This window comes from Megascapheus bottae, chromosome 13 (genome assembly GCF_031878675.1).
Source record: "Megascapheus bottae isolate mThoBot1 chromosome 13, mThoBot2.hap1, whole genome shotgun sequence".
Taxonomy (NCBI): domain Eukaryota; kingdom Metazoa; phylum Chordata; class Mammalia; order Rodentia; family Geomyidae; genus Megascapheus; species Megascapheus bottae.
Genome location: NC_143521.1, coordinates 57,700,406 through 57,713,140, shown reverse-complemented (window position 1 = coordinate 57,713,140; position 12,735 = coordinate 57,700,406). Strand labels below are relative to the sequence as shown.

The window sequence follows — 12,735 nt, the reverse complement described above, 5'->3', positions numbered from 1 at the left end:
CCTCCCTCCATCCCCAGCGCCCTCTGCTGGCTCTTTGGTTCCTTTCCCCCTGTGTCCATCTCTGTTTTAAACAGCCTCTCACGCCTTCTGAGTGCCTGGAGACTGTGGTCCATGCTGGGTGATTTTCCAGCATTTTCTGCTCCTCAAGGATTGCATAGGGCCACGGCTGAGAGGCTGCTGATCTGTTTTCAGCACTCACACACTTAAAGATGGTTCCATTGATTTTTCTTCCCTGAGCAAGAATTCAAGCTCCATGCTGGCCTCGCCTCACACCCTGGACTAGAACACATTCCCCATCTCATCTGTAGACTGGGCCACAGTTGGAGCCACAGCCACGACCACACGTGGAGCCACAGCCAGTGACCACAGCCAGAGGACCTCAGCCAGGGGCCACAGCCAGGGGACCACAGCCAGGACTACAGCCAGGGAACCACAGCCAGGACCACAGCCAGGGGCCACAGCCAGAGGACCACAGCCAGAGGACCACAGCCAGGACCACAGCCAGGGAACCACAGCCAGGACCACAGCCAGGGGACCATAGCCAGGGAACCACAGCCAGGACCACAGCCAGGGAACCACAGCCAGGACCACAGCCAGGGGCCACAGCCACAGGACCACAGCCAGGGAACCATAGCCAGGGAACCACAGCCAGGACCACAGTCAGGACCACAGTCAGGACCACAGCCAGGGACCACAACCAGGACTACAGCCAGGGGCCACAGCCAGGACCACAGCCAGGGAACCACAGCCAGGACCACAGCCAGGCAACCACAGCCAGGGAACCACAGCCAGGGGCCACAGCCAGGGGACCACAGCCAGGACTACAGCCAGGGGACCACAGCCAGGACCACAGCCAGGACCACAGCCAGGGGACCACAGCCAGGACCACAGCCAGGCGACCACAGCCAGGGAACCACAGCCAGGGACTACAGCCAGGACCACAACCAGGGAACCGCAGCCAGGGGCCACAGCCAGAGGACCATAGCCAGGGGACCACAGTCAGGGGACCACAGCCAGGGAACCATAGCCAGGGAACCACAGCCAGGGAACCACAGCCAGGACCACAGCCAGGGAACCACAGCTAGGGAACCACAGCCAGGACCACAGTCAGGACCACAGCCAGGGACCACAGCCAGGGACCACAGCCAGGACCACAGCCAGGGGCCACAGCCAGAGGACCACAGCCAGGGACCACAGCCAGGGAACCACAGCCAGGACCACAGCCAGGGATCCACAGCCAGGGAACCACAGCCAGGGAACCACAGCCAGGGGCCACAGCCAGAGGACCACAGCCAGGACCACAGCCAGGGAACCACAGCCAGAGGACCACAGCCAGAGAACCACAGCCAGGACCACAGCCAGGGACCACAGCCAGGACCACAGTCAGGACCACAGCCAGGGACCACAGCCAGAGGACCACAGCCAGGGAACCACAGCCAGGGGCCACAGCCAGAGGACCACAGCCAGGACCACAGCCAGGGGACCACAGCCAGGACCACAGCCAGGACCACAGCCAGAGGACCACAGCCAGAGGACCACACCCAGGACCACAGCCAGGGGACCACAGCCAGGACCACAGCCAGGGAACCACAGCCAGAGGACCACAGCCAGGACCATAGCCGGGACCACAGCCAGGGAACCACAGCCAGGGGCCACAGCCAGGGAACCACAGCCAGGGGACCACAGCCAGGACTACAGCCAGGGAACCACAGCCAGGGAACCACAGCCAGGACCACAGCCAGGGAACCACAGCCAGGACCACAGCCAGGGACCACAGCCAGAGGACCACAGCCAGGGAACCACAGCCAGGGGACCACAGCCAGGGGACCATAGCCAGGGAACCACAGCCAGAGGACCACAGCCAGGGAACCACAGCCAGGACCACAGCCAGGGAACCACAGCCAGGACCACAGTCAGGGAACCACAGCCAGAGGACCACAGCCAGGACCACAGCCAGGGGACCACAGCCAGGACCACAGCCAGGGAACCACAGCCAGGACCACAGCCAGGGAACCACAGCCAGGGAACTGCAGCCAGGACCACAGCCAGGGACCACAGCCAGGGAACCACAGCCAGGACAACGGTCAGGACCACAGCCAGGGAACCACAGCCAGGACCACAGTCAGGGAACCACAGCCAGGACCACAGTCAGGGAACCACAGCCAGAGGACCACAGCCAGGACCACAGCCAGGACCACAGCCAGGGGACCACAGCCAGGACCACAGCCAGGGAACCACAGCCAGGACCACAGTCAGGACCACAGCCAGGGAACCACAGCCAGGGAACCACAGCCAGGACCACAGCCAGGGAACCACAGCCAGGGGCCACAGCCAGGGGACCACAGCCAGGGGACCACAGCCAGGACCACAGCCAGGGAACCACAGCCAGGGAACCACAGCCAGGACCACAGTCAGGACCACAGCCAGGGACCACAGCCAGGATCACAGCCAGGGACCACAGCCAGGGACCACAGCCAGGGAACCACAGCCAGGACCACAGCCAGGACCACAGCCAGGGAACCACAGTCAGGGAACCACAGCCAGAGGACCACAGCCAGAGGACCACAGCCAGGACCACAGCCAGGACCACAGCCAGGGGACCACAGCCAGGACCACAGCCAGGGGACCACAGCCAGGACCACAGACAGGGGTAGGAGGTGGAGGACCTGGTCAGCGTTGCCACCTGCTGGGAGCTCAGCTGAAGTGGAAAGGGCCAGCAGTGCCCTAAGCTGGAGATCCTGGAGCCCAAGATGGCCCCCAGCGTCTGCTGCCCATGCCACTGGTGGCCCCAGAACTCAGGGCCTTGCTGACCTTTCTGTTTGGTGGGGTGTGCCTTGTGCCAGCCTCGGAGGGGCGAGTGCCCATGGGTTCACGGCCTGAGGTTGCACCATCCCCAGTGGCCCGTGAGCAGAGCGTGGAGCGGGGCTGCGGGCCTGCGCCATTCCTTTCCTCTCCTGTGGTGCAGAGCCTTGGCAAGGTGCTGGCATGGCGTCTCCTGGGGTTCCGGGCATAGCTGTACAGGTCGTCCACTGCACATAGGACTGCCTGTGGGGGGTCAGTGAGCACAGCGTGCCTCAGGGAGCCAGGCTCTGCCATGGGGCCCACCAGGAGCTTGGCTGCTGTACCCACCCTGCACCCCAATTATGCTGTCACCCTACTACTTGCCTTCTCAGGAGCTTGAACGCCTTACTTGGGGTTCCAGCCTTGGCCCTGAGGCGTAGTCCCTCTGTATCCCTGGCCCGTGTGGTCTGGCAGCTGTGGTTTGAGGACTCGGCTCTCACGTGACCCCTCATAGCCTCTGGGACGGTCAGAGCCCAGCATTGTCGTCACCTCTGGGTCTCGCCTCATGCCCCCTCGGAGTCTGCAGGCCCTGGCTTAGAAACGGGAGACAGGTCTGACAGCCCAGAGCCCACCACGACCTCCACAGGCCCCGCCGCGACACTGCGACAGGGAACTCGTGCTCAGCGGGCGGGTCAGGGACTTGTGGTCTTCACCAGTGCCCTGCCGCCCTCTCCGAATGCCCAGCTGTGTCTGACGAGCTGGTCGTGCAGGGACGGGGGAGGAATTCTGAGTTGCTGATGAAGGAACGAAGTGAATAGCCCACTGACAGTAGCGGGGAGCGAGGTGGGGGCCTGCCTGAGGAAGGGGCCCCAGCTTCACCTGGGAGGGGCTCCTGGGCACCCCGCCCTCCTGCTTCCCAGGGGTGCGAGGATGCCAGCCAACACCTGTGCAATGTTCCCCCTGCCAGTATGCAGCCCGTGCCAGTGTGCAATAGATGCAGGCATGCAGCAGGTAGAGGTATATAATAGATGCAGGTTATGCAGCAGGTAGAGATATATAATAGATGCAGGCATGCAGCAGGTAGAGGTATATGCCTGCAGGTAGAGGTATATAATAGATGCAGGCATGCAGCAGGCAGAGGTATATAATAGATGCAGGCATGCAGCAGGTAGAGGTATATAATAGATGCAGGTTATGCAGCAGGTAGAGGTATATAGATGCAGGCATGCAGCAGGTAGAGGTATATAATAGATGCAGGCATGCAGCAGGCAGAGGTATATAATAGATGCAGGCATGCAGCAGGCAGAGGTATATAATAGATGCAGGCATGCAGCAGGCAGAGGTATATAATAGATGCAGGCATGCAGCAGGTAGAGGTATATAATAGATGCAGGCATGCAGCAGGTAGAGGTATGTAATAGATGCAGGCATGCAGCAGGTAGAGGTATATGCCTGCAGGTAGAGGTATATAATAGGTGCAGGCATGCAGCAGGTAGAGGTATGTAATAGATGCAGGTTATGCAGCAGGTAGAGATATATAATAGATGCAGGCATGCAGCAGGTAGAGGTATATAATAGATGCAGGCATGCAGCAGGTAGAGGTATATGCCTGCAGGTAGAGGTATATAATAGGTGCAGGCATGCAGCAGGTAGAGGTATATAATAGATGCAGGCATGCAGCAGGCAGAGGTATGTAATAGATGCAGGCATGCAGCAGGTAGAGGTATATGCCTGCAGGCAGAGGTATATAATAGATGCAGGTTCTACGGCAGGGACAGGTATATGTAGTAGACGCAGGCATGAGCAGGTTCAGGTATGTAGTAGCACAGGTATACGGCAGGTAGAGGAATGTGGTGGTGCAGAGGCATCGGCGGTCTGTGGTCACGGGCTGGAGTAGGAGGCCTCGGGGAGGGGAGGCCCGCCCTGTGAGGCCAGTGGGCAGACATGGGGAGCGACGGGCCGCAGGCACACAGCTGGTGACGGGGGTCCAGGGGCAGCCCAGCCTGGGGAGGAGAGGGGCTCAGCGTGCCGACGACGCCTGCTCCTTGACCCGCGTCCAGACATTGTGGATATCAAGCCAGCCAACATGGAGGACCTCACCGAGGTGATCACGGCGTCCGAGTTCCACCCGCACCACTGCAACCTCTTCGTGTACAGCAGCAGCAAGGGCTCCCTGCGGCTCTGCGACATGCGGGCGGCCGCCCTGTGTGACAAGCACTCCAAGCGTAAGTGTCCGCGCATGCGTGCGGGGTGTGTGTGCCACGCCAAAGTGTAAGTTTCCACGTACACACGTGAGCGAGCAAGCGGGTGGTGGGTGAGTGAATAAATGACTAAGCTGATGAGGGAATGAATGAATGGGTGAGTAGATGAATAAGTGAATGAATGCGTGTGTGAATGAGTGGGCCTGGAGGGTTTAATGATGTCACAGCCCGGCGGCGGGCACACTGCACGGGCTCCCGGCCTCCACCCCTCCCGCGGCCTGTGTCCTCCCGCCCCCTTCCCTGCACTCCGGCCAGCGTGGGGTGGGGTGGTGGATGGCCCAGAAGGGCGCTGGCTGGGATGGCGGCGGCCTGGCGTGGGGAAGCCGCCTCCCTGGAGCCCCTGTGCAGAGCACGGGTGGCTCAGGTGGGTGTGAGCATCGGGTGGACACGGGGTGTTTCCAGGTGCTGACCGCAGGGCCTCGTGGGGCCTCCAGGTGGCCCTGTCTGCGTCCGTGGGTGCCACCTCGGGCGTCATCGGTGTGTGGAGGGCCAGGAAGGCCAGCCGGCTCCCCCGGGGGGACCTTACCCCCCTGGACTCCCATGAGCCAGCCCTGCACAGGCAGTTCAGAGCAGCTCAGCCAGAGGCGCGCCCGTGCCTGCATCCCCACTCGCACCCCTGCCCGCGTGGTCTGTCTTCTCACCTCTCCCCGCTGGTTCTACCTCTTCTAGCTGCACGGAGGTTCAGGAAAGCTCTGCAGGTTTTTCCAGGTGTGGAAGAAGCAGCATCCAGGCTCTGGACCCCCGTGACCGGGTCTGGTGACACAGTCTGGCTGGCCTGTGGCTTGGAGCTCAGTGGCCCCAAGTCCACGTCTGGGCCTCTTCCCAGCCAGGCCACGGAAGGATGCGGCTGGGCGGGCAAGACCAAGAGCAGCAGAGTAACTTCTCAGAGGCCCCGCCTCCTGCCTGGGCTTCCGCCCCCTGGCAAGCATGAAACCTGGCTCTGTCTGCCCGGCAGACATGGGTAACCATGGAAACAGCCATCCCCAGCTGTCAACATAGACTGTCGTTTCTGCTGTGGGACGGCACAGTGGCCACCAGCAAGGGTGGTGCCGGGAGCAGGAGACCCATTCAGGGCCCCCGTTACTGTGCCTGGCCCCCCCGTCCCCCCGCCACGTGGTGTGCCGTGGGCTGTCCCAAGCCCGGGTGGCAGGTGGGTGAGGAGACCTCTGTCCCCGCTCCCCTCCCCCCTCCCGTGTCCCTCCGGGGGCTGTGACAGGATGCTGAGATGTCCCTGGCAGAGTCACCTTCACTCGGTGGCTTAGATGCCGTCTCTTTGTTTCGTGTGGTCCTGGAGATGAGAGGCAGAGGCCGGGGGTGGCTTAGGCCTAGCATGTCCTGGAGGCCAGGGGACGGCCAGTGTGTTTATCATTTCCACTGTCTAGAGGCATCACTGAGCTCTGCCCCTGCCTCCTCCATCGTCCATCCTCCCTCCTGTAAGCGCCCCCTGGCCCTCTGCCTTCCTCATGAGCTCCTCCAACTTGACCTGGCTGCTGGATCCACACGGGTGGCCTCCTGCCTCTGCTGCACTGGCTCTCGGCTCCTGTCTCCTCAGGACCTTTGCATGTGTTCTATCTGCCCTGCCAGCCCTTGTACAGCCTGACAGCACAGTGCATGGTGTGGTTTAATTCCTGTCTGCAAGGAGAAGGAGAGTCCCAGGGATCCAGGCTCTGCTGTTCTCTGTGTTGCCCTGGGACCTGAGCAGAGCCTGGCACTTCGCAGGCTCTGAGTGTGGGTTGTTGACTGACTTCATGAGCACAACCTAGTGTTTCTAGCTCCCCTGCAGGCGCTTTTGAGAAAGGCCATGATAGACTCCTGGCCAGGGGCCAGGGGGCAGAGGGGAGGGTGTTGGCAATCTAGAAGGATGCGCTGTGTCTCCAGGAGGGGGCAGCAGAGGGCGACGGGGCTTTCCAGGTGCAGCTCCGCCCTCAGCTGGCTTTGGGGCGGGGATGGCGCGAGCCCCTGGGACATTTCCCGCTTCTGCGGCTTCACTCACTCGTGCAGGACACACTGGACATGTCTGCAGGCACACGGTGTGCCCGGATCGCCTCGGCCCCCTGCCCGCCTCCCTCACCCCCCTCTAGGGCCACTGGGGCTGAGAAAAGGGCGCAGAGCTGAGGTGGACAGAGCTCCACACACACGCCCGCCTGCCCACCCGTGCTGGGCAGTCCACGGGAGGGGCCAGGCCCGGGCTGGGCGTGGTACAGGCTGAGGAGTGACTAACGGACAGCCCTGCTGACGTTGCCGTGTCTGCCCCGCAGTCTTTGAGGAGCCCGAGGACCCCAGCAACCGCTCGTTCTTCTCAGAGATTATCTCGTCCGTGTCCGACGTGAAGTTCAGCCACAGTGGCCGGTACATGCTCACCCGGGACTACCTCACCGTCAAGGTCTGGGACCTGAACATGGAGGCCAGACCCGTGGAGACCTACCAGGTCAGCTTGAGACTGGGGCGGCCCTGGGGCTCAGGCCCCTCCCTGCTCCTTCCTGAAGGCGGTGGAGGGAGTGGGGTGCGCGTCTGTACACCTGTGTGTAACTGCGGTCTCAGCAACCAGGCAGAAACACCCATCTAAGGCCAGGGCCCATGGCTCACACCTGTAATCTAGCTACCCAGGCGCCGAGAGCCAAGGATCGCAACTCAAAGCCACCAGGGGCAGGAAAGTTTGTGACACTCATCTCCCATGACCTACCAGTAAGCCAGAAATGGAGCTGTGGCTCCAGTGGTAGAGTGCCAGCCTTGAATAAAAAAGCTCAGGGACAGTGCCTAGGCCCTGAGTTCAAGCCCAGGACCAGAACAAGAAAATACATACATCATGTATCTGAACTCGGGGCTGTTCTGAAGAACATTGCTCTTCTCCCTGTCCCCGTCCTGTCATCGCTGGGGATCTGGACATGCGGAAATGTCCTGGAAACCTTTGTCTCCCAGCCGCCTTCGTTCGGCCCGTCCAGTGTCCCACACACCCGCACCTACCCTGCGCCTCACGTGTTGGCGGTGCTCAGACACCCCTGCTCCCGGCCAGAGGCTTATCTGGGGGGTCAGATGCTGGCTGGCACCCCCCTCCACAAGCCAGGCCCTGAGCCCCGGGCCCACCATGGCCCCCTCCCGCAGTGGTGAGGAGAAATCTCAGACGTACCCCAGCTGCAACATTGCTTTCCTGAAACTCAGAGTCTTCCTGTGAGGGCGGGGAGCCTGGAAGCCTCCCAGAGCCAGGCAGGGCATCGGCCTGGCCCACCTGCAGGCTCCAGAACAGGAAGGGAAACAGCAGAGCACACTCACGCCCGAGAAGTCGTGCGGCGCGTCTCTGACTGGCAGCTCTGCACGAGCAAGGGCTCGTGGGCCGCTGAGAGTGGGGGCTGCCGTGACCCCCAGCACCCCAGTGGCTACCTCATGACCTGTGCACAGCGTTAGGCCTTTGTTTTCCTCTGTCTAGTGTGGCACCTCTTGGTAGCAAAATGAATGCCTTCCATCCAGGCAGGGCACCTTCGTTCCAGGAAGGAACTAGGAACACACGGGAAAGGTCAGGCCAGCTGCCTGTGTTGCATTTGCTATTGGGGTCACAGAAGCTTCCCTGGGGAGCTTCTCAGAGGACTCCTTGCAGCTACAATAGAGGCCAGGGAGCCAGTCACTTCCCTGAGCCCTGTGGCTCAGGTTGGAGCTGCGCAGAACTAACCGGAGGCATGCCTGCCAGCACAGCCCTAGCTCTCGAGACGTGGACCAGTGGCTACTCCCAGCCTGTCCTCTTGAAAGCACTGAGCCAGAGCCCACCCACAGTGGGGCCAGGACTCGTGGCCACTCACGCCTGCTTTCCTCTCCTGCCGTGGAGAGGGGGACTGAGGTGGCCCCAGCAGGCCTGTCCCCTTCCTCGGTCCCTGTGAACATGGCTCCCTGGCGGTCAGCCCTCCGTCCACAGCTCGAGGTGGACCAGGCCTCGGCTTCTGGGCAGGCAGGGCGCGTGGGTTCGGCGCAGGCCCCTGCCGAGGGTGGGCGGGCAGCGGGTGCCTGTCTCGCAGCTGGCCCCTTCACCCCCAGGTCCACGACTACCTTCGGAGCAAGCTGTGCTCCCTGTATGAGAGTGACTGTATCTTTGACAAGTTCGAGTGCGCCTGGAACGGCAGCGACAGGTGAGCTGGGCAGTTGCCCTGCCCCTCCCCACCCCCTGCCCCGCCCCCACACCTCCCACCCCTGGGGAACCAGCCTTGCCCCCCCCTCCAGCCTTAGTACACACCTTGTGCCTTGCTCAGGGGTGGCTATGGGGAACCTTGGGGATCCAGGACCACAGGGTGCCAGGTGCCCAGTCTCTGTGGGGCTGAAGCATGTGGCGCGGGCTCCCTCCAGCCCTCTGGAACATGGTCTCCAGGGGACATGTGTTCTCATGCCACCCATGCCTGTCAGCTGCTGCTCTCTGCTGCCCAGGGTGCCCAGGATGCCGAAAGAGCTGACTCCTCAGCTTTGGGTGTGGACCTGAGACTCTAAGAGGGACAGGACCAGGAGGGGGCACCCTGAGGCCAAGCCAGGGGGCTCAGGGAGCCCCAGAACAGCTGCCAGCCTGGGCCCACGTGACCTCCGGGCCCACTGAAGGACACAGCGGGCAGACTTGACTGGCACGCGGACACCTCTGGTGCCCATGGGCTCATGGGACGCCAGGACAGTGCTCCTGGGTTGCCTGAACTGCACTCCTGGTGTGTTTGGGGGTTCCCTGGGGTCGTGTTAGACTCACAGGCTAAGGCCTAAGCCACAGGGGCCACTCCAGCCTCTGGGGGCCTGTGTTTCAGTTGCAAGGCTGCCACCCAATAGCTGTCATTCCCCATGCAGCCACCAGGGGGCGCGCATGGCCACCCAGTGGGCCTAAGTCCCAGCCTTAGCATCCTGCCTGCCACCTCCCAGAGTGAGGTGGGCATTGTGCATGCCCCCTGCCCCCTGCCCCCTGCTCCCTCCTCCACCAGGCTCCACCTCACCCACCTCACTCTGTGTTCCCAATTCCAGGAAGCCTCTGGGCTGCTCCACCTTGCCCCACAGCCTTCCAGACTGCTTTTCTCTTGGTTTTGGTGGCGCATTTTCTTCTTGTTTCTACCTCATTTGCCTCTGCCAATGCAGGGAGAACCCCCCGGAGGAGCGACTGGAACTCAGTCCAAGCCTTACCCCTTGTGCAGAGCCTCAGGAGGGCCCTGCAATGGCTCTCCGTGTTTTTAGAAGGCAAAGTCTGCCCCTTCCCTCTGCTGCATCCACTTCCTCCAGCCCGCCACGTCTGTGGTTAGGAGTCCCGAGACTGACAGACGCAGGGCTCTGCACTGTCCTGGCGGTGGGCTCCTGCAGTCCCTGTGACCTCAGAGAACCCATCACCATCGCCTTGGTCTGCCCCATGTCCTGTGCAGCACAATGGCTGGCAAAGTCCTCTCCTGCCTTGCCAGGACTTATGACGGTGATAAAGGCAGTGCCTGTGTGAGGCCTTCCTCACGTGGATAGATGCTGTCTCTTTCTATCCATTACCATCTGTCTATCCATCTATTTGCCCATTCGTTCATTTGCCATCCATCCATCCATCCATTCATCCATCCATCCATCCATCCATCTATATATCCGTCCATCCATCCATTCATCCATCTGTTTTATCTATCCATCCATGCATTCATCTCAGTCCATTTATCCATCCATCCATTCATCCATCCTTCTACCCATCTACCCATCCATTTGTCCATCTATCTATCCATCCCCTGGAAATCCATTCATCCATTCATCCATCCATCCGTTACTCCATCCATTTCCAGCAATTCATTCGTCCATCTCTGTTCACCCATCTGTCCATCCAGTCATCATCCTTTGAGAAGTGCAGTTAGCATGTCAAGTCTCACCTTCCCGCCCCTCAGTGTACCACATCAGTGAATGCCGGGCCCGGCCCCTCCCCAGGCTGCCCCTGGGGTCCTGGACACCAACACTCACTCATCTGGGCCAGCCAGGGGTGTGGAGGTGGCGGAGGGCAGGCAGGTGGCACAAGCTAGGATGACAACAACATGTGCAGGCAAGCGGGGACTGTGCCACGGCCACCCTGGCTCCCATCACCCACACCAGGGGAGACCCCAGACAGGACCCATCTGTCCTGCTGCCTCGTGCCAGGCCCAACTCTCATCCATGGCTCCCTCTTACACAGTCCTGTCTCCATCTTGTCACTCTTCCCCTCGTGTCTCGGGCTCCCCTCGCCTCTCCCTGCTAGGCCTCCCCTGGCGATGACGGCTTGGAATCAGGCGGGGCAGGTAGTCTGCTGTTCAGAGGCCTTGAGCCAGGCATCTTCCGTGGTTTTTCTCCGTGGCCCCCAAGTCCAGGGCTGTGTGTGTGGACTGAGGATACACGGTTACCGCGTGGGGTCGAGCACTCATGGGGGGGTCTTAGCTCCTGGGCCACCAAATCAGAGGAGAGAAAGAAATGCCAGGGGTACAGGGGAGCCCTGCGGGAGGATGCCACGGGGGCAGGGCGGACAGGAGGTGTGGGGCCCAGGTGCTGGGTGTGCGCCCCCCGCTGACCCCGTCTCCCCTCCCTGCAGCGTCATCATGACGGGGGCTTACAACAACTTCTTCCGCATGTTCGACCGCAACACGAAGCGGGACGTGACGCTGGAGGCCTCTCGGGAGAGCAGCAAGCCGCGGGCCGTGCTGAAGCCGCGGCGCGTGTGTCTGGGTGGCAAGCGCCGGCGGGACGACATCAGCGTGGACAGCCTGGACTTTGCCAAGAAGATCCTGCACACGGCCTGGCACCCGGCCGAGAACATCATCGCCATCGCCGCCACCAACAACCTCTACATCTTCCAGGACAAGGTCAACTCCGACGTGCACTAGGCCGGCCGGCCCAGCTTCCCCACGCCACCTCCGCGGCCGCCTGGGGACACGGCCCCGTGGGGCCTCCTCCACCCTGCCGGCGTCCCTGAGCTGGCCTCGGCGTGGGTGGACCGCAGGGAGCCACGGCGGAGGTGGAGCCCCAGCCACAGATCATAAAGCAGATATGATTCGCGGGCTCTCTGGTCGGGGTTCATTCGTGCCCGTGTGTCCCCCAGCTCTGGCTGTGGCCTTGCGAGGACTTCCTCCAATCTGGCGTGGTGCTGCGTCCACCCCAGCTCCCCCCTTGCGCTCCAGGGGTGGAGCGGGGGAGCTCGATTCCGGAAGGGGCGCCAGGCCCGGCTTAGGGTGTGGTGTGCGTGGATGGCCTGGGCTTGCTGAGCTCTGCAGACAGTGGCAATGGTTCTGGGCTCCCCCCGCTGAGGCGGCTTCCTCCAGGGAGGGCATCTGGATGTGGGGTGCCCTGGCCTTCCCTTCCTGTCACCCTTTGTTTCCAGCTGCCTGGCTGTCAGGGCGTCGCTCGCACCCCTGCAGCCCGCTCTGTGGGGGCTTCTCCACCTCCGCACCCCCCCTGCTTATGGACTCCGCCATCTGCCATCCCCAAGTTGAGGGTCCATTCGTGTCCTCTGCAAACACGGACCGCTGTGTGGTTGCTAGGCACACGTGACTGTCTCCCGCTTTGTGCGCGTGAGGCATCTGGGGCTGGAAGCGGGGAAGCCAGCCGTCCTCGCTGGCCCTTCTCCAGCCGGGGACGCAGCATCCACTCTGAGGGAAGGTTCTGGAAGGGAATCGTCTCTCCATCTTGCAAAGTGGGACACAGCCGGTGTGGATGGCACATCCTGGCCCCCGGGCGTGGCTGCCCCAGGGGTCTGCGA

At 62.1% G+C, this 12,735-nt stretch overlaps 1 protein-coding gene across 4 annotated transcripts in view; it reads left to right on the top strand.

Moving 5' to 3' along the window:
• Ppp2r2c (protein phosphatase 2 regulatory subunit Bgamma) overlaps positions 1–12,426 on the top strand; it is a 58,336-nt gene extending 45,910 nt beyond the window's left edge. For all 4 annotated transcript variants that reach the window (XM_090343854.1, XM_090343856.1, XM_090343855.1 and 1 more), the window contains exons 6-9: positions 4,842–5,006; positions 7,301–7,470; positions 9,066–9,157; positions 11,572–12,426. In XM_090343854.1, the coding sequence (XP_090199980.1) occupies positions 4,842–5,006; positions 7,301–7,470; positions 9,066–9,157; positions 11,572–11,863 (719 nt within the window). In that variant the 3' untranslated portion in view covers positions 11,864–12,426. The remainder of the gene's footprint in view (positions 1–4,841; positions 5,007–7,300; positions 7,471–9,065; positions 9,158–11,571) is intronic.
• Positions 12,427–12,735: the final 309 nt, after the last annotated feature.